This window comes from Tasmannia lanceolata, unplaced genomic scaffold, assembly GCF_043159265.1.
Source record: "Tasmannia lanceolata isolate RefF3 unplaced genomic scaffold, GAP_Taslan_0.1 ptg000002l, whole genome shotgun sequence".
Classification (NCBI taxonomy): domain Eukaryota; kingdom Viridiplantae; phylum Streptophyta; class Magnoliopsida; order Canellales; family Winteraceae; genus Tasmannia; species Tasmannia lanceolata.
In genome coordinates, this window is record NW_027518679.1 from 40,964,950 (window position 1) to 40,989,822 (window position 24,873).

The following is a 24,873-nucleotide window of genomic DNA, read 5'->3' on the forward strand; positions in this document are numbered from 1 at the left end:
TTCCTATATCTCTCTCTTCCTATATTATCTCTCCCAAGACGAAAAAAATATAGGATTTTTCCTACTCTCTCTCTCTCTCTCTCTCTCTCTCTCTCTCCAAACGATTACTTCCTATATTCCCTCTCCCAAGACGGAAAAAATAAAATAAAATTTAGGATTTATATTATATTCTCTGTCTGTCTCATTAGGACTCATGGATGATGCCACGGGATTCAAGAAATTGCTAAAAACCATTACGGGTAGAGAAATACTCTTTGGCATTATCAGTGTGCAAGCAAGTAATAGAGCATTTAAATTGATTCGTAATTTCAAAGTAAAAGCAACGAAATGCATTAAAAACTTCAGAACGATCTTTAAGTAGAAACAACCATGTAGCACACGAGAAATCATCCACAAATATAACAAAGTATCGAAAACCATATAAAGAGGCAGTACATGAATGACCCGAGACGTCCGAATGAATAAGTTCAAAAAGACTCGAAGAACAACGAACACCACGAGAAGAAAAAGACACTCGATGGTGCTTGCCCAACTGACAAGACTCACAAGAAAACAACTCAATAGAACTAGTAATAAATTGAGATTTGAGAAGCTTCCAGGTAGGAGCGTGGCCCAAACGACAGTGCCGTTTATAAGCATCAACGGAAGTACGAAGAGCAGCACTAGCAAGTCTTGAATCAAGATAATATAGGCCACCAATCTCACGGCACAAACCAATCCTCGTCCTAGTCTTTAGATCCTGAAAGGTACAGTAAGAAGGAAAGAAAGAAATAGAACAGTTTAGAGTTTCCGTCAATTGACGCATAAGCAATAGACTAACAGGACATGAAGGAACATAAAGAACTGAAGATAAAAAAGGCCATTAGAGATGGAGACTACAACAACCCCAGAAACATGTGATGTAGTTACATCTGCTAATGTACCAGTATGAGGTGCACTAGGAGGTGCAGACTAGAAAGAATGAGATTAAAATTACCAGTCATGTGATGAGATGCTCCTGAATCAATGAGCCATGATCCAGAAGCAGATCCAGAAAGAAAACAAGACATGCTAACCGGCTGGGCAATTGTGGCAAATGGTGACTTGCCTCTATCACGTAGGCGCACAAGTTCTTCATATTCAGCACGATTGACAAGTATTGAGTATGGAGAGGCAAATGTAGTAGGAGAAACACGAGCAGTAGTAAGGCGGAAGGGGCGAAGCTCTCGATGTAAAGTATAACAGTAGTTAATACTGTGGCCATCCATACGACAGTGAGTACAATATCGAGACCCACGATCACGACCTACCCCTGAATCACGACCACGGTCATGGCCAGCACACGAAAATGAAGCTACGAATCATATTAAAACAGATTTTATAAACTTCTTAGACCTAAGCGCGGGCTAGTTTTGGATGGATTCTAATAACACGTGGCAACTTGTTCCTCTTCCCTCTGGAGCACAATCCGGTGGGTGTCGATGGGTATTTACTATTAAGTACCTACCTAATGGGACCGTTGAGCGTCTCAAAGCGCGTCTTGTATCTAAGGGTGTCAATTTTGGCTCGGGCTCGGAGGCTCGCTCGAGCTCGGCTCGAAAAAAGCTCGGCTCGAATCCTTAACGAGCCGAGCTGAGCCCGAGTTAGGCCAGGCTCGGCTCGTTAAAGCTCGTTAAGAATTTAATATATTTAAATATATATATTATATATTAATATATACACTAAAAGGGTTGTCCATGGAGTGAAAGGGGGGGGGCAAAATATGTCACTTCATTTTTGGAACCCCATTTGTTACTAGGACCACCCCCCATAGTGTAAAAAAAGTAGTCAAATTACACTAGTAGGGCTGTCCAGGGGAGATGTGGGGTGTGAACATAATATAACCCAAGCTCGGTAAGGCTCGCGAGCCTGGCCGAGCCTGACCGAGCCGAGCCTGGTTCGAGCCCGAGCCCGAGCCCGAGCCGAGCCTCACTTGTGAGCTTAACGAGCCGAGCCAAGCCTGGCCAAGCTCAGCTCGGCTCGGCTCGTTTACACCCCTACTTGTATCCAAAGGTTATACTCAAACATTTGGAGTGGACTATCAGGAGACATTCTCACCTGTGGCCAAGATACCTTCTGTTCGGATTCTGATTTCCATTGTTGCGAATCGTGGGTGGCCCCTTTATCAGTTGGATGTTAAAAATGCATTCCTTCATGGAGACCTCACTGAGGAGGTAAATATGGAGCAACATCCTATATATGTTGCTCAGGGGGAGATGGGTTTGTCAGTTTGTCGCGTTAGGAAAGCAATTTATGGACTGAAGCAGTCTCTGAGGGCATGGTTTGGCTGGTTCAGTGATGTGGTCTTGCACTTTGGTATGAAGCAGTGTGCTATTGATCATTCTGTTTTCAACTACCAGTCCACCACCGCTGGTTATATATTCTTGGTTGTATACATGGATGATATTGTGATCACTGGAAATGACAAAGGTGAAATAAATAGATTGAAGACTTTCCTCCAGGGAGAATTCTCAACAAAATACTTGGGCCTTCTCAGATATTTCCTTGGCATTGAGGTGGCACACTCTCATTATGGTCTTTCTCTATCACAGAGGAAGTATAATTAGGATTTTTTTCACACATATGTTAGCCGTTCAGATCGATGGATCCGATCACGTAATAAATGGTTTAACTTCTATTGGTAGAATCAGTGATAAATATTTGATGGTTCAGGGCCATATCAAGGTGTTGAAAATAAAGCTTTAGGTTGCAATCACATAACCTACATGCAGGTGAATAATGGAGCTCTTTAATCACTGGCTGGACATTAGAAGTTTAGTACTCCAAAAAACATTCTGCCTATCTGCATAGAGCAGTGCAGCATGTCATCTTCTTTACTCTCATTGATTGCATTGCCATCGCTTTTAAATTCTTGTACTCATTGACCTAGGGAGGATGTTAATGTTGTGGTTATTGATCGTTCGGGTAATGCAATCTCAAAGACTTAAATGTGATCACACTTTGATTGTTGTTGATGATTAGAATAATGTATATGTCCCAATCACCCCCGTGCATCGCACGGGGGTCACACTAGTACTATGAATAAAGAGATGGCTGAGATTTATGTGCGTACTTTATTTAATGCTCAGAATAAGGGAGTGCTAGATGACCTTTCTCATTCCCCTCTATCACGATTAGAAAGAGATATCAATCAAATGAAAGGCATTTGATTGAAACAAATTATTAAAAGATATGCATTTGGAAAGGCAAATGCCGAGTGATAAATCGACTCCCAAATATGATAAATCGACTCCCCATGTGTCTTTCTCTCTCCTCTGGATTAGAGATAGACACATGGGGAGTCGATTTATCATTTTGGGGGGTCGATTTATCACTGCCCGAAACAAATTGTAATTGAATTCGAAGTAGAAAAGTATTTTTTTCCATATATAATTTCTCAATGCCACTTTGGTAATTATATGCCAAGTAGATTCAAGGAGGAAGGCGACGGCTGCCACATCAGCAATGAACAGTAAAACCCTTTCTCCTTATAAAATAGGGAAAATGACCAAATAGAAGGGGTTGCTACTGACTATCACATTTGAAGAGGGGTGTTTTGTAAATCACCAATCAAGAACGCATATGACTAAAATGCCCTTGATTCTCTCTCTCTCTCTCTCTCTCTCTCTCTCTCTCTCTCTTCCCCTATTAAATCACCTTTTTGAAATGATTACATTTAGAATACAAATCCCAAAACCCACCTTTTTCTCTCTTCTTCTTCTTCTTCCTCCCACCTACGTACGTATGAAAAACCCAAAAGCCTCCATTTTTGAAACCCAAAAACCTCTATTGTTAGATGCCAAAAGCTCCATTCTATTGCTGAAAACCTCATTTTTAGATGTCAAAGCCTCCCTAACCCTTCATTGCATTGGAAAACGCCTCCATTTACAACAACTATTGCAAAAAAACGTTATTGGATTTCGAAATCGCAAAAATCTTCACTAGAAACCATCATTCCATTGCACGAAGCCTCCATTCAATGGAAATGTGTGTATTTCTAGCTCTCTCCCTTCTCTTTCAATTATAAGGCATGTTTATAAACTTGAATGAAAGTTTTCCATGTTAAACTACTGTTTTCCACTTTATAATCATTGTTATTTTACTGTAAACCACTAATTTCTTAAGTTAAACTACTATTTCACTATGATAAACCACTACTGAAGTGTGTGTTTATAAGTGGTTTATAGAGCTTCTTTGGTTAAGAATCCTCAGTAGTGGTTTATAATCCTTAGTAGTGGTTTATTAAGGCTCACAATTGGTTTAGAGTGTTTATAATTGGTTTATAAGGATTAACAATGGTTTAAAGTGTTTATAAGTGATTTATACAGGGTGAACAGTAGTTTATAGTGTTTATAAGTGGTTTATACAGGCTTATCAGTGGTTTAGAGTGTTTACAACTGGTTTATATAGGGTAAACAGTGGTTTATATAAGCCTATCAGTGATTTAGAGTGTTTATAAGTTGTTTATATAGGCTTATCAGTGGTTTAAAGTGTTTATACATGGTTTATACAGGGTAAGAAGTAGTTTATAGTGTTTATAAGTGGTTTATATAGGCTTATCAGTGGTTTAGAGTGTTTACAACTAGTTTATATAGGGTAAACAGTGGTTTATATAAGCGTATCAGTGATTTAGAGTATTTATAAGTGGTTTATATAGGTTTATCAGTGATTTAGAGTGTTTATACATGGTTATACAGGGTAAGAAGTAGTTTATAGTGTTTATAAGCGGTTTATATAGGCTTATCAGTGGTTTAGAGTATTTACAACTCGTTTATATAGGGTAAACAGTGGTTTATCTAAGCCTATCAGTGGTTTAGAGTATTTATAAGTGGTTTATATAGGCTTACCGGTAGTTTATAGTGTTTATACATGGTTTATACAGGGTAAACAGTGGTTTACATATATAATCGTAGCAGTGGTTTAGAGGATTTATAAGTGTATAATATATGGTAAACAATGGTTTAGAGTGTTTATAAGTTGTTTATATAAGCCTAACAGTGGTTTAGATTGTTTATAACTGGTTTATATAGGCTTAACAGTGGTTTAGAGTGTTTATAAGTTGTTTATACAGTATAAGCAGTGGTTTATATAGGGGTAAGCAGTAGTTTAGAGTATTTACAAGTGGTTTATATAGGGTAAACAATTGTTTAGAGTGTTTATAAGTTGTTTTTACAGTGTAAGCACTGTGTTAGAGTGTTTATAAGTGGTTCATGTAAGCCTAGCAGCGGTTTAGAGTGTTTATAAGTTTTTTATATAAGCCTAACAGTGGTTTATAGTGTTTATAAGTGGTTTATATAGGCTTAACAGTGGTTTAGAGTGTTTATAAGTTGTTTATACAGTGTAAGCAATGATTTATAGTGTTTGTAAGTGGTTTATATAGGGGTAAGCAGTGGTTTAGAGTTTTTACAAGTGGTTCATATAGGGTAAACAGTGGCTTAGAGTGTTTATAAGTTATTTATACACTGTAAGCACTGGTTTATATAGGGGTAAACAGTGGTTTAGAGTATTTACAAGTGGTTTATATAGGGTAAACAGTTGTTTAGAGTGTTTATAAGTTGTTTATACAGTGTAAGCAGTGATTTAGAGGATACCGGAGAGAAGTGCACGAACCTGCGGAGCATTGTGACCCTCTAATGGACGGTTGGGATCATCCCATGAGAGAAAGAGGGCATTGTGGCCCTCTAATGGACGGTTGGGATCATCCCATGAGAGAAAGAGGGCATTGTGGCCCTCTAATGGACGGTTGGGATCATCCCATGAGAGAGAGGGGGCATTGTGGCCCTTTAATGGACGGTTGAGATCATCCCATTGAGAGAGAGAGGGGGCATTGGGGCCCTCTAATGGACGGTTGGGATCATCCCACGAGAGAGAGAGAGAGAGAGAGAGAGAGGGGCATTGTGGCCCTCTAATGGACTGTTGGGATCATCCCATGAGAGAGAAAGAGAGGAATTGTGGCCCTCTAATTGATGGTTGGGATCATCCCATGAGAGAGAGGGGGCATTGTGGCCCTTTAATGGACGGTTGGGATCATCCCATGAGAGAGAGAGAGGGGGGGCATTGGGGCCCTTTAATGGATGGTTGGGATCATCCCTCTAATGGACTGTTGGGATCATCCCATGAGAGAGAGAGAGAGAGAGAGAGAGAGAGAGAGAGAGAGAGAGAGAGAGGTGACAGTATTTAAAAAATGAGGGTATTTTTGTCCTAAACCCATGCAAACCGGTCACCATCACTGTATATTGGTTATTTCCAAGTCTTCCCTCTTCAAATGTCATAGTCAATAGAAAGCCCTTTCATTTGGTCATTTTCCCTATAAAATATAGATAGATAGGATAGGATAGGTACTTACGGTAGGACCCACCGAGCAATTTATTTACGTATCTGCTGCCCAATCATAGAAGAAAAGATTTCCCCATGATCAAACTATGAAAAATAAGAAGCGATTTAAGGCAGGCTGCTGATAAATTCGCACCCCTTAAGGATAATTCGCACCACTGGTAAGGTGATTTGACGTTAGGTTGTAAGGAGTTTGAATTATCCTACCGGGGGTGCGAATTTATCATCTCCCTTTAAGTCAGCCAACTGAAACTTCGCCTTGAAAATTGTAAATTTTGACATAAAGAAGGGTAATATCGTCCTCAAAGTAAAAAGCTTTCCTAGGATCCTGAAAGCCAACCCCGGGCCCACTAAACATTCCCGTGAAATAGGGAGGGATATATTGACCCCTTTTTTCCTCATCGCAGCCCTCTCTAATGTATCTGTGACTACCCTTTTACACTAGAATGGGCTGTCCCTAGTAAAAAAGCGTCAAATATATCATTTCCCGGGCAATTTACCGATATCTATCCGGAGGTCCGAATATATATCTACCAGTTCCGAGATCTCAAAAACCCAAACCCTAAATATTTCTCAAGGTAAATTCAAAACAGTGAAAAAAAATTCTCATTTTGATTATTTTTCTTGAATAGAGATTTAGATCTGGAATTCGTTAGATGTAGAATTTGTTCTCGAGTTGCTTTCATTACCTTCCATTGCGTGAATTTGAAGCATTGTTTGATTATTCGTTTTATTTTTATTATCATCAGATCTTTTTCTTTTTTAATTTTTAATTTTCTCGCATCGGTTGGTGGTCGGTTGTTGATTTTATCATTTTGTTTGTGTATTTATATATATAAGTGTTTAGATCGTGAGGGTTTTCTTAGGGTTTTATCGATCTTTGAAGGAAAGATTGATTTTTATTAGGCTTTGAGGTTTCTTAAGGTCTCGATAAGGTCGGTCTGATTTCAGTTAGTCTTGATTTTTAGATTTGTTTTGGTAGTTGTTATAGAAAAGAAATTAGGTTTTTCTTTTTAGTTTTTATAGATCCATAACCTTTTTTTTTTGCATTATTGGATGATTCTCGTTTGAACTTGTTTGAGCAATGCGATTTGAATTGCAGTTTCGAATTGATGTGGAAAAATCTTATTCAAAGTTGAAATGTTTGAAATTAGCTCCATATTAAGAAGTAATTTTTGTTTAGTTTAATTGATAAGTAATTTGTAGATTTGTTCTGGTAGTTATCCTAGAAATGAAATTAGTTTTTTATTTTTTTATTTTTATGGATCCATATAGCTGTCTAAATGGTTGATTATACTCGTTATAACTTGTTTGAGCAACTTCGGATTGAATTTAAGTTTCAAAGTGATGTAGAAAAATCATATCGAGTTGAAATTATCCCCATATTAAGAAAGATTTTTTTTAGTTTAACTGCTAAGTAATTTTAAATTTGTTTTTGTAGTTATCATAGAAAAGAAATTAGCTTTTTCTTTTTTGTTTTCATAGATCCAAAGTTTTTTCCATGGTTGATGATTCTGATTAGAACTTGTCTGAGCAACACGATTTGAATTGAAGTTTCGAATTGATGTAGAAAAATCTAATCAAGAAGTTGAAAATGTTTGATCTTGGAAATTAACCCTATCTTTTGAAGTTTTTAGGTTAACTACTAAGTGAACCTTTTTCTTGTGGAAATGTGGTTCGATCTTTTGGTAAATTTGAAATGTGGAATCTTAGAAGTTGGCTTTATCTTTCAGCGAACTTTGGTTTTGTATGAAATTCAAGAACAATCCTTTCATGTAATTGATAGCTAGCTTTTCTTGCAGATTAAAATTATAGGTTTTGAGTTTTAACAAAAATGGTGAAGGTTGCTAGTTGAAGAAGAATCCGAACAAAGTTTTAATCTGTTTTTTAGAACTTATTTTAAAAACTGTAAATTAAATCCAAGTTTTGAAGTGATTTGTATGAATCTGATCAGGATATTTTGTGAATATATGTGTATGATCTTTGAAGTTTAATTTTTAGTTTTTCTTTGTTTTTTAATCTAAGAAATTACGTCCATTTGTTGATAGTAGCTCGTTTTTTTAGATGACAGTCAATAAGGTTTCAATTATTGACATATGTTAGCTTTGGGAAATGGTTGCAGCTTTCTACTTGAGAAGAACCTGAACAATGGCCAAAGCCAATGGCGAACAACAATCAGTAGCAAAACCACCTCCATCCCCATCTCCTTTAAGAAATTCCAAATTTTTTCAGGTAAAAGAAGATTTTTTTTAAAATTTTTTCTGAGGTTTCTATTCAAGATCTTCTTGTTACAGCATTTATTTTACCACAACTTCTTATTATTGACTTGCTGTTGTTGTGGAAATCATGTTTCTAGTTGCATTCCATGTGTGTCCCAAAAAAGGTAACATGTGGACTGTGGACTGTGGACAATTGAATGAAAAATATAATTAGGACTGAAAAATCTGGACAAATTTATGGTGTTTGTTATTCAATATGATCATGGGAACTGCAACTGAAACAAATGTCTAAAATTTACTATTTCTTAGCTCTGTGTTTGTCATAGTTGCCTTGATGGTTTTCATGTTGTTTTCTTTCTCTGTTTTTGCGTCAAATGTCTTTTGTAATTGTCTTGATGTCTATGATGCCAGTTTTTGCCCTAATTCTTGCACGACACAATTTTTTCCTGAAACGCGATGAGAATTTTTATGTACTTCTCAAGACAGTACGTAATGGTGGTATATATGATGCCTAGAATGCTCGAAGTACAGAACTTATAGCCCAAAGCACCATGTCTAATCTGCCAACACTACTAAACTAATGAAAGATAGATTTTTAATGCCCTTTGTCTGGAAGGCTGGCATGAAAATTGTCGTTTTTGTTGGCTTTTTTTTTTTTAAAATATTTAAAAAGCTACTCATTAGTAAACTATTGTCAGATTACTCCTTATATGAAATCATTTTACTTCACAAATTGTTGTATTGAAAACAAATGAGATTTGTGTGTAAAATAGTCAATTCAGTCAATTTTCCGCGTGACATAACTTTTCTGGGAATTCTTAGGATATATGTTCGTGGTTCCCTTGTTTCTATTTGATCATGTGACATTTTTTTCTGTCTGAATCATTGAGCTAGACAGTGTACGTATTACCTATATAGTTGTGCTTAGAGGTTATGTGGTTTACCTGTTTAATAGATTATCAAAAGGTCATATTTATCTATTCTCCTGCTCTTATCATATTTATGTATTCTGATTTTCTTAACTTTTCCTGCCCTTCAATGTATTAAATATGTAAATTTGTTTCTCAAATATGTAACTTTTCCTGCTCTTATCAAGGCAGCTTGGCTGCGTTGCATGAATTCTTTGCTCTCCTATGCTGAATCCTCGTCGACACGCAAATTGGACATGGATTCACGTGTGAGACACAACTGGATTCTTGTCGTAGCCGTGTCTTGCACGAATCCTGTTTTTTCGGACAAATCCGATGTATCTTTGTCTCTTAAAATGCAAATCCTATATATTTTCCCTTTAAATGTGTTAAGCGTGTTTTCTTCGTTAACTTGTTTATTTAAAATAAAAGCACAGCTCATCTTCTCTTAATAAACACCATAGTGCCTTGACCCTCCAATATTAACCCTTTTCCCCTTCTTCTTCGACTCTCTCAATAAAACACCTAACGCCTATCCTCCCCCCGCAAAATTTTCATGAATTTACAGACACACATAGACATATAATTTTTTATTTTTATTTTATTTAATTAAAATTGCCGAATTCTTTAGGTTTGCCGAATCTGACACTTTGAATCCATGTCAAATCCCGACACACGAATCTATTTCTCTTTTTAGGTTTGCCGAATTTTTAATTTTATTTCTTTGAGATGAAAGTGTTCTTTTGTTGGTGCATTTCTTTGTTTCTTCAGCTACACCTTATTCAACTATTTCACACTCTATGACAGGCCAATATGCGAATTTTGGTATCTGGTGGAGCTGGCTTCATTGGCTCTCACCTAGTTGACAGATTGATGGAAAATGAAAAAAATGAGGTATCTTTTACTCTCATCTAGAGTTTGTTTGTTTTACGAATGAATATCATTGATTTTAGAAGTCTGTATTTCACACCGTTGGCAATCATATCTCTTCAAAGTAATAAATCATTGAATTACTTTGGATCTATGCATGAAAATAAAATGTTTGATAACTACCTTAAATTTGCATTTTGAGCTGATTTTTTGCTTAAGCTTCCTATGTACACATGCATATTATATTTATGGTCTTTTTCCTGTCAAAGCATGATTCTGTACCTATGTTGAAGATTATATTCTTTTATTTTAATCTCTACCACTTCAGTAATTGCATTACTTGTGCTTTAATAAATTTTGCTTCAAAAGGGCAAAAAAATCAATTGGGAATGCATTTGCTGTTGTTTTTCTTAAAATATGCCATATGGAAATATATGGTAGGCACATCGTGTGAGACTGTCGTTCTAATCCATAATTCAGAAAATCATGCATATGAGCCTCTAATTAATGATGTTATGCTATATGGTTTCTTTAATTGATTTTGTGGGAGCTGAGGCAAATGATTGAAAGCAAACTCAATTCTCAGTTCTCATTTTTACACTTGATATTGCTTTCAATGACCTTTCTTTCTGGTAATTCTTTTTTCAAAACCTTTAATGCAAAGACACAATACAGAACCTACGTAGTCTGTTGTTTTACGATTGGTGTTTGAGGTTGTTAGCCCAAGGGTTCCCCATGGGTTCAACTAATCACCTTTTCCTTGTTGTTTTGATGCTAGCAAACCCAAATTAATTAGTCATTATGGACTAATGTGTTGCTTTGTAGTGTTGTGCCTTAGACAGGAACTTTACATGTCATATCGCCATTACAATACAGCATATGGCTTGAGGATCAACATGCACGAAGGAACTAAGTGAGCTTGCACATATTGGATGCATCATCCTTGGAAGATGTCCAAGCATAGAGTTCAAGTTGAGGATCCCACAAGCAAGACTAGCATATGCCAAGAGAAGCTTGAAGTTGAACAAGTGTTGGTGACTATCTTAAGCATTTAAACTGAAGAATCCATTCAAGAGAGAGAGTCACATGGACCAAGCATTCTCAAGTGTTCACTTACAAACCAAGAGCACAAAGAAGACCTTTGAAGCCAATATGATCAAGAGTTGATACATCGAAGGCAAGCAAGACATCGTGGACATTACAAGTGACCTTGGAATCGTAACGCACACATGTTAAAGGTCGAATGAAGCCAAGAAGAGGAAGATTGAAGACTCAAGAAGCTCAGCAGAGAAGCTGCCACTCATGAAGCTTAGAATGTACATTCTCTCTTAGTTGATTGAGTATTTGGCACTTAGGGAGTCCTAAAATAAACTTAGACATCTCTAGGAATCACACTCCCTATAGTAGGTTCAAGTCCGTAGTAAATTTCCTCAAGAAATATAATGTTTTAGTGTCCAGAGGAAACGGACGTCCGGGATTATGGCGGACGTCCGTCTGAACTTTAATTTTTCAAATCTGGATAACTGAGGGATTTACAGACGTTCGGGATATTGGCGGACGTCCTTCTGCACATCAGAAAAATATCCGAGCAAAAAGCAGTCGTCCGGAAAACTGGCGAACGTCCGTCTTAACATTTGATTTTCAAATAAAATAATTGAGAAAAATACGGTCGTCCGGGAATCTGGCGGACGTCCGTCTGCACCCTGAATGGGTGGGTAAAAATAACTGAGAAAACAGCGGTCGTCCGGGATATGATGGACGTTCGTGGAAGGACTTTGACGCGCAACTTAATTTCAAACGGCTATAATTGGCGGTCGTCGGGCACTTTGTCCGCGACGCATTTGAAAGCCAAAAAATAGGGTTTTCTTTGTGACTTGCTATTTAAACCTCCTCTTGATAAACCCTAGACACATCTCTTGTATTCCAAACCCCAGCTACCATCTTCAAAGTCATAAAACTCTCACCTACTCTAAGTTTGATATTGAATGTGAGATTCTTTTTCTTTGATTTCTCTAGTGTGCCATTACATTTAATCTTTCAAGAGAGATCCTTTTAGGGTTGTTTTCATTGAGTAAAAAGCAAGAGTGATTATTGAGCTTCTACATTTGTATATGCCTATTGAAGAGGCTTGAGAGCTTTTACTTCTTTCATCTACCATTGTAAAGAGAAAGGGTTGTTACACTCGGTGAGTTTAAAGACTCGGTGAGTTTAAAGACTCGTGAGTTTAAAGCCTCGGTGAGTTTAAAGACTCGGATTTGTAAGGAGCCTCGAAGCCGGGCGTTGTGTGGTTTTCGAATAGTGGATAACCTTGAGTGCGACCTCAAGAAGAGTGGACGTAGGCCTTGGGTTTGAAGGCCGAACCACTATAAATCTTGGGTGTATGTTCTACCTCTCTCTCACTTTACTTTATCTAGTTGTGGTGTTTGTTCTTTATTTTGTTTCACTTGCATAAATCATCCACAAAGTGTTTTTCAAAAGAACTAAAGAGAGTAGATCAACTAGGGTTCCACCAAGTGTTTGATAAAAGGCTTAAAAGAAACCATTCATCTTAGTCCTTTTCTTGTTGTGGGATTTGCACCTTATTTGTAATCTTCAAACATCCACCAAGTGTTTTAATAAAGAAGATTAAAAAGGAAATAATCAAATAGGTTTTTCAAAAGTCACCTAACAAGTGTTTGTCAAAAGGTCTAAGAGAGAAAATTCATTTAAACTTTTGAAAACTAACCTTGCAAAAATTTCTTAAAAGGATAAATTTTTTATAAGACAACCAATTCACCCCCCCTCTTGATTGCCCAACTGGGATTTCAGAGGTTATATCTGTGGGCTCCAATTCTTTCACTAATTCACCTGCATTTCCCATGAAAAGAATCGGGATTTTTTCTACCATTCAAAAAAAAAGAATGGGGATTTTTTCTTGAAACATGGATAAATTACTCAGGAATTTGCCTTTGTAGATGGTCTGTTCATTATATTGATGGATGAATGAACTGTTGAATTGATCTCTACCAATAAAATGTATGCTTTTAATTTTGAATGTCTACATTGCCATTGAAAAATAAATTGAATGTCTACATTCATGTGTTTTGCATTGATTTTTTCTTCTCAGGTTATTGTTGCTGATAACTTTTTCACTGGATCTAAGGACAACCTCAGAAAATGGATTGGTCATCCAAGATTTGAGCTTATTCGTCATGGTATTTCCTTACGCATTTTCATTAACTTCGATTCTGCTGAAATGAATGCACCCCACACTTTTAAGCATACGCTTCGGTCATATAGTGGGTATATTGAAAATGATATGTTATCACCTAGACACACACACACACACATGTTATCTCCTATATATACAAGTGTAGATAAGTTATCTACACACTAGCATCAAATACAGTGGAGGGCATATTGTTTGGGTGATCCAAACCATTCATTTGATTGGCCCTCACATAGATAGGGTGTCCACAAAAAATCAGCTCCAAAGGATCATCCCAACCCTACGATTTGTGGAGGTAAAATGGACGTGTATAAACCTTGGCAAATCTGTCCATTTTTTGCCTCCACGGTTCGAAGGGTTAGGATGATCCTATGAAGCTGATTTTTTGGGCACACCCTATCTATGTGAGGGCCCATCAATGAATGCTTTGGATCACCCAAACAATGTGGGCCCCCACTGTATTTTAGGCTAGTGTGTAGATAACTTATCTACACCTACATATATATATATATGTGTGTGTGTGTGTGTGTGTGTGTGTGTGTGTGTGTGTGTGTGTGTTTGTTTGTTCAATGGCTTCATTTGATATCTTTATTGTGTTCCCTTGTGGTGGTTACTGGTCTAATTTGAAAATAAGATTCTGATTTTGCACTAATTGGTCTTATTCTCTATCCTGTTCTGAAAAGATAGCCCATTGATTAAATTGAAATGTACCTAGGCTAGGATATCATAATATCATACTATCAAATGGTACCGGTGATATAAACTGCCCCTCTTCTATATCCTGTTCTTAAGTAAGCTCATCAAACTGAAAATAATTCAGATGAGAACTGTAATGATAAATGGAAAGGTTATGGAAGAAGTAAATTGACTGGTATGGAACATTATCCTCCTCGGCACGAAGAGTTTTCGTATTGCTGCTAGAGAAATGGTAAAAAAATATGGGTAGAGGGCAACTCTCCTGTCTTAAATGTCTCTCTCAGTCTTAAATGTCATTGGAGGGATCAAGTAATTCATACTTAAAAGTGTTCTTCTGTTGAAATTATAATTATGCCTTTTGTCTTCTATGGTCTTCATGAGAGGTGTAAATCTGGGACAAACAAGTAGAAGGGAACACTTGTTAATAATTGTGGATAAGAGTAGCATGTTTAGTTGGCTAAATTTGCAGTATAGAGGGCTATTAGAGATTGTTATTACTGGTATGTAGAGGCAATAACGAGTCTACCATTGCTTTCAGTTTGATTTCTTCTACTTCTTTCGTTATGAAGGTCTGTCAGATTTAACCTATATAGATTTCAGTAAAATTTTAGCTATGTCGAAATTTTACTGAATAGTTTTCAAGAATATCTGTGAATGTATGAATGTTATTTCTGGAATGCACCTATTAATACTTAACCATATGGATTCCTTAATATTTTCTATTTTTTATGCAGATGTGACGGAGCCATTGTTGGTAGAAGTTGATCAGATATATCATCTTGCTTGTCCCGCTTCTCCAATTTTCTATAAATACAACCCTGTAAAGGTGCATCTCTTTGTTCATCTCTCTTCTTTGAATTTACTTTTATTGGTATATGTTGAGGCTTACTAGCTTGTCACCCAGCCAAAATGTTGTCACACACACACACACACACACACACACACATATATATATATATATATATACATATGAGAAAACGGTTTCTACACATATGTGTAGAGAGTTCTCTACACACTAGCTTAAAATACAGTGGGGGCCCACATTGTTTGGGTGATCCAAGCCATCCATTTTAAAGGCCCTCACATAGATAGGGTGTCTACAAAAAATCAGATTCATAGGATCATCCCAACCCTACAATTTGTGGAGGTAAAATGGATGTCTTTAAACCTTTATCAATTAGTCCATTTTTTGCCTCCACAATTCGAATGGTTAGGATGATCCTATGGATCTGATTTTTTGTGGACACCCTATCTATGTGAGGGCCTTAAAAATGAATGGTTTGGATCACCCAAATAATGTGGCCCCCACTGTATTTTAAGCTAGTGTGTAGATAAGTTATCTACACATATGTGTAGGAACCGTTTTCTCTCTCTCTATATATATATATATATATATATATATATATATATATATAGAGAGAGAGAGAGAGAGAGAGAGAGAGAGAGAGAGAGCTATTTAGCCTCTTTTTCTTGTGGGTGGGAGTGCCGCAGTTATAAAATGGCAGGGGCAAGGGGGCGCCTAGTTGATTCCTGGTGGCAGGCTGCCTTCTCGCACATTCAATCGACTTTGCTCTTGCATGTTACTGCTCTTAATGAGCTATTCATTGTTGCTGATTGATTGCTTTGTCCTCCGGAAATTTTTCGTTAAATGTTTTATAGGGTCTATTGTCATGTTATTTGTGCTTAATCATCTCACATCTTATGATTTCTTTCTCTTTCATTTAGACTTTCACTAGTATGCTTGTACTTATGCTTGCTTATTGACCTAACAACGTAGTCTGACTGGAAAATCTGATATTTAACAGACGATAAAGACAAACGTAATTGGCACACTGAATATGTTGGGACTTGCTAAACGAGTTGGAGCAAGGTTTGAGGGTTTGACCACTTTGTCTTTTAATTTAGTTTGTGACTTGAACATTCTTGTTCCTCATGTAAAACTTTTACTTTTGAACAGGATTTTGCTCACATCAACTTCAGAGGTGTACGGTGATCCTCTTGAGCATCCCCAAAAGGAGGAGTATTGGGGCAATGTCAACCCAATTGGTACGTGTCCCTCTTAACAAATAATCTTCTTCTTTTTATTATTAATGGATACCCTTTCTTGTTGTTTCTTCAAACATTATTTTCATAATTAATTCCGGTTGAAATGTACTTGTGTCTGCAAATAAATAAATAAATAAAAATGCAAACACTGTCCTACAGTTTCATGTCCCTGCTTTCCTCTCATACTCATGGGACTGTAAAAAGTGGCTGACAGGATGAGCTTCCAGTGTGCAACATCATCACTTTTTTTTTGTGCTGGGTTTATTACTCCAAACGCATGGGAAATTTCTTTGAAATCCTACTTCAGAAAAATTTATCATGCTAGTTTTTAGAGTCATGGAAACAGCCTCTCTGCAAAGCAGGGGCAAGGCTGCGTACAACTCCCTCCCCAGACCCCGCAATGGCGGGAGCCTCGTGCACTGGGCCGCCCTAGTTTTTATCTTTTCAAGAGGAACATTTTTATGTTATTTTAATTAAACATAATGTTCTCACTTCTTATATGTAAAAAAAAACTGTGTAATTGTAATTTATTTGCTGTGAGTAATTGTCCAACACTAACAATCATGTGTATCCAAGTTAATCGTTTCCAGGAGGTCCTGAGTTGACATTGAATCATGTCAAATTTTTTAGATTGTTTAATCATGTATCTTGAAGATATTTCATGTATTGTAGGCGTTAGGAGTTGCTACGATGAGGGGAAGCGTGTTGCTGAGACTTTGATGTTTGATTATCATAGACAGCATGGCATTGGTAAAACTTTATGTTTTTCATCGACTTTGAGTTAAAGAAAAATAAACTTTTGATGTTGTTTGTAAAATTATATTTTTCATTTGAGTTGGAGAAATAATATTTTGATCCATGAGTATCTTGTTGTGGATAAATTCTATAACAGAAATCCGCATTGCAAGGATTTTCAATACTTATGGGCCGCGCATGAATATTGATGATGGGCGTGTTGTCAGCAATTTCATAGCTCAAGCCCTCCGGTAATTTCTAAGCTGTTTCCATGCCCTTTATCACACTATTTCATTTTTATAGCATCTGGTGCTGTTCCTCACCTCAATCTGTCTCTGGTCATTTGTATTTCACTTCACCCATATTTAAGTATAGTCACAAATATTGAGGACTTTTTTCAAAATATCAGGATTTTTTGTGACATTTTGATAAAATGACAAAACCCTGAAAAAATCTGGAGATTTTAAAAAAATATCCAGATATTTTCATTTTTATCATTTACCAGGAAAATGTTGTGATAATTTTATGATATTTTCCTAAATTATATATTTTTAATATTCCAGTTTTTTCACGCTATAAGCCCGAAAGTAACAAAAAAAAATTTCTCCCGAGATATACACTTCCTGAGAAATTCCCGAGGCAAATATTTGTAACTATGTATTTAAGTAGAGTGTTGCCGCTAATACACACATAATATATTAATAGTATGTTGCTTAGTCCCTGTCCACGAGGGACCATTAAAAAAAAAGTATGTGGCTTAGTCCCATTTTCATTATTCTGTTTTAATATCATACAGGGGCGAATCATTGACTGTTCAAGCTCCAGGAACACAAACCCGGAGTTTCTGTTATGTTTCTGACATGGTATGCCTCAGTACCATTTTTCTTTTGTAACTTTCAGCAATTCTCCTGGTTATGGATTTGGGTGTTCAATGAGTTATCCTTTTTCTATGTTTTGTTTTTCAATGTTCAAGGTTGATGGCCTGATCCGTCTCATGGAAGGAGATCATACTGGGCCAATTAACATTGGAAACCCAGGTTATTTATTATTATCATTTGTTTATTGCAAGTTATTTGGCAGCATTCTTTGTGATGTTGGCTTGCGTATGGCCATATTTAATGGCATCTAAATCGCATTATTTGTATTGTAGGTGAATTTACGATGATGGAACTTGCCGAAACAGTGAAAGAGGTCAGTTTCTTGTTAGCTGTTTGATTTATTGATTTATTTATTTTGAGTGGTGTTTGCTGTTTTAATTTTTTTGCTAAAAAATACAAAGATCTAATTGTGTCCCGCCTGTCCCTGCTGTACATGTTCCAAAATACTCTGATGATACTAGAGTTCCAGATTGGCATCTGTACCACTATGGATGGGCCATGTTGTAAAAGTTGAACTGATTTGATGAATCCTATGTTCCTAACTTGTTGAGTCATTGGCTTGTGAACTGACAGTTAAACACAAAACAGACCTCTTTTGTTTCAAGTGTCCATTTGCAGGCCATCAATCATTTGGGATTCACTGGTATGCCCAATTTTCCACCATGGCTCACCTAAACCAAAAAAATCAATATTTCAGAGAAAAAAAATTTAACAAATATGAACAAATAAAATATCATCCAGATCCATGGATTATTAAAAATTTGGAAATAATTCATGACATTGAAAATTTCATTGTAATTTTGGAAAATTGAGAAACTAGTGAATATTTTTGGAAAAAGCTTTTTGTTAAAAATTCATGTAATATTATCAAATTTTCCGACATATGGCAGATTTTGTCTATAATAGAGGAACACCTTAGTTGCAGTAACTTGAGTTCATAATAATGTGCATGAGCGATGTGCCAAGCTGCAGTTATAAACCATCTTTATTGTCCAAACTAATGAATACACGTCTGCACCGACCCAGACCATTCAATCGATATTCCGTAGCCTAAAAACCCCACTGTTAGGGGTGCAACTTGAGTTGGTTTGGGTTGAGTTTTTGCTAAAAAAAATGAGTCGGAATGAACCCGATTTTATGGTAAAAGCACAATCTGAATTCCTAAAATTCGACCCAAGTGCACCCCTGAGCACTGTGGAACTTCGCCGGTGTACTGTTCACATTATGACCTTTGTCAAAGATATGGCTGTTCTATTGGGAGTCAAAAGCAGTGAGCATGAACTCCAGTTGGGAAGTAGAGTAAGGAAACACACAGTTCTGGTGTATGATCCTATTTCGAGGACATCTTTCTTACAATTCCTACAGATTACACTTTCACACACTGCTTTGTCTATGCTGTTCTCCTGTAATTGTGACTATATCGTCTGGTATTATTAGATTATATCGCTCAAATCTTCTTTCTGTTAGTATTGTCATTTGATTACAAGGCTCTGCAAGCATACATTGCTGATATTCTAATATAAATTACAGCTGATCGATCCTTCTGTGCCGTTGAAAATCGTGGAGAATACACCAGACGACCCGAGACAGAGGAAGCCGGACATCACAAAGGCGAAGGAATTACTAGGCTGGGAGCCCAGGGTCACATTGCGTGAGGGCCTACCTCTCATGGAGGAGAATTTCAGGCAACGACTCGGAGTCCCAAAAAAGTGAAATGACCTGCCGGAATGTTCCATATAACTATAACTTAGGAGCGAGATTGAAGATTCGGAGAGGTGCGTCCGAATCACAGTTTTATCGCGTACCATTGGTCTGGTTTTTTTTTTTTTGTTTTTTTTATCATAATAATAAACTGTTTGGTAGATTGTTTCTTTGTTTGAGTTCTGCAACAATGGAGGATTGTCTCTTAATTTGCTTTTGGAGGCATGCTATATTTCATGGGCTTATTCCTGCAATGGCCCAGTTTTTAGTGAAATTGCATCTATAGAAATGATATTCATGAATATTGAATTGAGCATTGCTTTTTTAGACAAAAACACAATTCCCCCCATGTGTGATATTAAAGCTCGTCTGAGTCAACTCAAAATTTGCTTGAATTGAATCAATTGGTTAATAAAATGAGTCGACTCAGTGCGCACGGGGCGTACGTTCTTGAATAATCAGGACTGTTTATCTGATGGGCCATCATAAGGCGATCTGTTGGAAAAGAAATTGATGGCTTAATTTGGTATGCTCTCTCTCTCTCTCTCTCTCTCTCTCTCTCTCTCTCCAAGAATTGCTTCTGTTCAAGTAAATGGACATAGTGATGCCCTCTATTATTCGTATAATAATTGAGCGACAGAATAATTGAGAGACAGAAAAACAACTTAACTCATACATGAGTCAGTGAGCTACTTAATTTTAGAACATGAAGGTGTCTATTATATGATTAGATGCCCAGGTAGCCACTTATAGGCTCATGTGAATGTTGGATCAGATCGGCACATGTGAATGTCATAGTGAATGTCATAGAGATATCTGCTAGATGTCCGGATGGAAAGCCGTGGTACACAGACAATCAAGTCAGCTTTTCATTTATTCTCTATCCAACTGAACACACTTTTCACTTTATTAAAACAATTTTCAAGTCCGGCAAATCCAATCGCACACACAGATAGTGCGAAGGAGCCTAACAATTACCATTTTTTAGCAATTTCCTTTGGGCCCCTTCAAGCTAAAGTTCTAAAATGCGTAAAATTTGTTCTACACCAAGAGATAGTAGCCCTTGGGATTATAAAAGCCTGGGGATTTGCCAGGGTCCATAGCAAGAGGCATTTCATGAAACAGTTGCATGAGAGAGCAGCCACATAGGCTCACTTCCCAGCAGATCCTGTCATTATTCATGTGGTTGCTCTCTCATGCAACAGATCAGACTAGTGATATCAGCACCACAGCCATAATCAGTAAAAGGGACGAACTCACATTGTTTTATGTTATTTAACCAGCTGTCAAAGAGTATTACAATTCCCCATAAACTCTCAGCAGCTAATTAAAAAGTGTGAAACAAAGGGAATTCGCCCCATTATCAAAAGATGGACATGCGTTCATCCCATGTTCGCCCCATTATCAAAGATGGTCACGTAGACAACAGTAGCCTACTGATACTTGCACCAGCTATTTTGTTAATGAGACAAACTCACCTTGTCTTTGGTTCACTTATTTTTACATGCTTCATGTAGTTCCTCTCACTATCAAAACATGGTAGTACAAATAGCAGTAGCCCTGGGAATTGTACTAGGAGAGTTCGTCTCATTATCAAAATATGGTAGTGGGAATATCACTTAGCCATATTACAACTTCAATGCTGAAATAATTTGTCCCCGAATTTTTATTTTTATTTTTTGGGATAAATCTACCGTAAGTCTTCATTTTCCATGGGAGACTATCTAAATACAAGCAATTTCAGCTTAACAAAGTAATCCAAAATATTACAATAAAATCATGAATTACTCGAGACTTTTGAAAACCCTCAATTTCTGAAAACTTGAGGAGGTTCTTCATGAATAGATAGAATTTTGCAACCATTTTTCAAATCCTGAATTCGGCCCGTTCCTTCAAATCCTGAATTCTCGAAGCTAAGACTCCGCAACGTAAAAATTGTTTTTACGTCCATTTTTATGTCGAAAGAAACAGAACCTTAGGGCCCATTTGGATGCCGAGAAGATTTTGATTTGGATTTCTCATATTTGCAGCCCTTTTTGCGTTGTAATTTGGATCGTGAAAAAAATCAGATTTCTAAATTTGCTGTGTAAATAAGAAATTGGAAATCCACAGATCTGGCAGTTTCCTTCACCCTCTTTGCTCCTCGACCTCTCCCCTCCACTAGGAAGTACCCCCTTCCCTCTCTCTCTCTCTCCTCTCTACATGAGCTGCCGGATCTATTCATTTTGTATTCAAAACTCAATTCCAAATCCAAATACAAAATGGGAGGTATCCAAACGGGCCCTTAGTAAAAATGCTCCAAGTAATTCTATTCCACTCGCTCGCTCCAAAATTCGAAGAATGAGAAGCGTTGAAGAATGCATTCTAGTAATAAAGCTAAAATGCAGACAAGCGCCATGCATAAAAAAAACCCTAGTTAAACCTATGGAGATGCATGAAAATTTCATTTCTGTGCCAAGTGTTTAACAAAGCAAAACAGCATCCCTAGATCAAAACTAGGGACAACAAGTTAGGAAGTTCAAAGCCCTGTTTATTTTAGATTTTGAGTCCTAAACAGATTACTGGGCTCAAAATTAAGGGCCTGTTTTAGATTTTAAGAACCGATTGTGTGTCCAATAATCAGTTGTCAAAATCCAAAACAAACAGGGCCTAGACGTAATTTTGAGTCCAGTCCAAAAATCAGTTCTGGACTAAAAAATCTAAAAGACTAAAACAGACGGGGAGTAATGAATTTGGGAAGATACTGTTACTACCCATTGTTCTTTCTATACAAAAGCATAAGGGAAGAAGATATACATGAAGAGTAGTACCATACCCATCTCTAACATCTTTAAGATTGACTATCAAGGGAGAGAATTCTGGCTATATGCTTATCCCGCTGCTGTTATCAGTATTGGAAGCTGCTATAGATTGACTATCAAGAGGGGGCCAGAAAGCTTCTCGATCGAGGAAGCTTATCATCCCCACCCAGTCAGAAGCAGACTGCATAGAGACCCCTTACATAGAATTCTTTGACCGGCGCCATATAACAAGATCAGAGTGGACTGTCTCACTAAAACCATTCATCCAACCCTTCTGAATCCTTGCATTCCTTTGCCCATTGACGGAGCTCCTTTAGGGCTCCATCATCTAATTTGATGTTTGATTCCCAATACCATTCCCACTCTTGCCCACACGAGATGGATTGGTCATTTTTGTTTTTTCAATTGTCCATTTCCAAGCCATTGGTCCAATGGTTAGGATTGCCAATCAAATCATCATGCATATTTATGTGATTTGATGATAAGAGCATCCACATGAGCCTAAGCTACATTTTCGTAAGTCCTTGGCTGCTTCTCTTGCTCCTCTTGTTTCCTCCATAGGCTTTGAAATTCCCTATAGAGGTTCCACCAATCTCAGTCAGGTGCAGAGTGGATGGTTCGGCAGCCTTGAAGATGTCCATCTTCGCCACATATTTTGCATCACCACTACTCAGATATCAAATATACACAGAGATCTAGGTGGCATTCTTGGTAATCTCATTAACAGAAATTTCAACCATGCTAAGGAGGAATAGGAAACTGAAAATCTATTCCGTTCACCATCTAGCAACCACATCAACAGAAGCATATACAAATTCCTTACCTCATTCGTATTACGTCAAGGCTGAAGCACACACATTGTGCAATCCTAGGTTATCCAACCTCTCAACATTGGCAACTTATCTCCAAGTATGTCAACGAAAATTGGTTGAAGGGTGATCAAGTGGGAGAGAATAATAGTACAGGATAACCTCATGAATGTGGTATGGGAAGTTTGGGCCGGCATGCTGAATCAGAAAATACAATCTATTGCCTCTGCTTGTATTGGTCCTATTTACTTTGCTCGTTGGATAGATAGGTGACTTTAGGCCCATCTCCTGTTTTTCAACAATTTATAAATGCATCTCTAAGTTGTTGGCTAACAGAATCAAGGGTGTTTTGCCTCAAATTATTACCAAAGGAGACAGCATACACATTACATTCCTCAAGAGGTAAATTGACTTGACAACATACACTGAAAGACTGCAAATAGACCCTGGACTTATCACTCTCCCCTACAGCCCAGACTCCTTATAAAAGTGGGAGTAATTAGTGATAAGCAATATCTAGTCTCATATCGTGATGACACAATGACAGGAAGACTTCAGAATCCTCAAAATCGTGTTTAACCACCGCGCGAGGTACTCCAAATGTCCGTCAATTGACTAGCGACACCCAAAGCATAAGTAATATATAGTCTCATGATGGTAAGGTAGAGGAACTTTCATCTAACACTGTTGTAAGTTGTAACATCCCCTTTCTTCAAGAACATCCCTGATTTCTAGAGTGAGCCGCTGAATGGCTTTGATACATGAGACAATCATTTCAATAGATTTTCATGTTTCGTCTACATATAAGATCATACTTTTGTTAGATGATGCAGATAAGAGAAGTAAACTAGCAGGCACTCGTGAAATTTGGTCATTGCTCTATTGGCTCAATATACATCTTACTTCTACCAATAAAAAAAGAAGCATATGCTTCAAATCTGGACTTCCCAACTATCACCTCCTTCCGAAAATAATTTGGCAGCACTCAGAAAGCAAGCATTTGTCTCACTATCATTCTCAATTTGAATAACCTTTGAATTAACTTACGAAAGAGCACAGCATTGTTAGTAAGCACAAACAAAGCAATCACGAGCATAATAATTAATAAGTTTCCACTCCATATCATATTTTCACATTCAGCTCAAGGCTAATATTAGCATGTGTGATACATTTCTGCACTTCGACAATTACTTCCAACAAAAGCACGAGTGCACTTAATATCATAGGATTCAAACACCTAGTATCCATTGTTCAAACTTCAATTTGCCCAACCAATGAAGCAACTAAAAAATAAAAATGAGCCGTGCATTTTCCTCCTTTCCAAGTGGCATCCAGCACAACATAATATTTACAACTAAAATCCTCATCTCTTCTCTTGTTTTTCTGCTTTTTAACACTTTGAACTTCTTTCCCATACTACATCTCATTCTGTGACAATGAGAGCTGAAATCTAATCCAACAGTATTTAGCTATTTGCAGGCTAACATCATGATGGGGATCGTAGGCGCAATGCAAACCCGTAGGGCCCAATAAGTGGCATATTTGCCTAATAAGTAGTATAATTTAGTTTTAGGGATATTATTTCCATGTTATTTCACTGGTTTATATATATAAGAGGGCCTTATGTATTGGACAGTTTAGCTTTGGAATA

The 24,873-nt window shown here is 37.2% G+C and overlaps 1 protein-coding gene across 2 annotated transcripts; it reads left to right on the forward strand.

Moving 5' to 3' along the window:
* Nucleotides 1-6,790: 6,790 nt before the first annotated feature.
* On the forward strand, nt 6,791-19,914 carry LOC143872795 (UDP-glucuronic acid decarboxylase 5). Of its 2 annotated transcripts, none has more exons than XM_077376765.1 (13): nt 6,791-6,929; nt 8,474-8,583; nt 10,286-10,372; nt 13,455-13,542; nt 14,987-15,078; nt 16,058-16,122; nt 16,210-16,298; nt 16,971-17,048; nt 17,191-17,284; nt 17,830-17,896; nt 18,007-18,070; nt 18,184-18,224; nt 19,442-19,914. In XM_077376765.1, exons 2-13 carry the CDS (start codon nt 8,500-8,502, stop codon nt 19,622-19,624), a joined length of 1,032 nt encoding a protein of 343 aa, XP_077232880.1. In that variant the 5' UTR covers nt 6,791-6,929; nt 8,474-8,499; the 3' UTR covers nt 19,625-19,914. The 2 variants fall into 2 exon arrangements, with proteins under 2 accessions (XP_077232880.1, XP_077232881.1); XM_077376766.1 differs by lacking the exon at nt 6,791-6,929 and adding an exon at nt 7,137-7,286.
* Nucleotides 19,915-24,873: the final 4,959 nt, after the last annotated feature.

Bases quoted from the DNA above. Each gene is read 5' to 3' on its own strand.
- LOC143872795 (XM_077376765.1), top strand. From the start codon at position 8,500: ATGGCCAAAGCCAATGGCGAACAACAATCAGTAGCAAAACCACCTCCA. The intron at 15,079-16,057 runs GTGCATCTCTTT...GATATTTAACAG, and splicing joins ATAAATACAACCCTGTAAAG to ACGATAAAGACAAACGTAAT. The intron at 17,897-18,006 runs GTATGCCTCAGT...TCAATGTTCAAG, and splicing joins TCTGTTATGTTTCTGACATG to GTTGATGGCCTGATCCGTCT.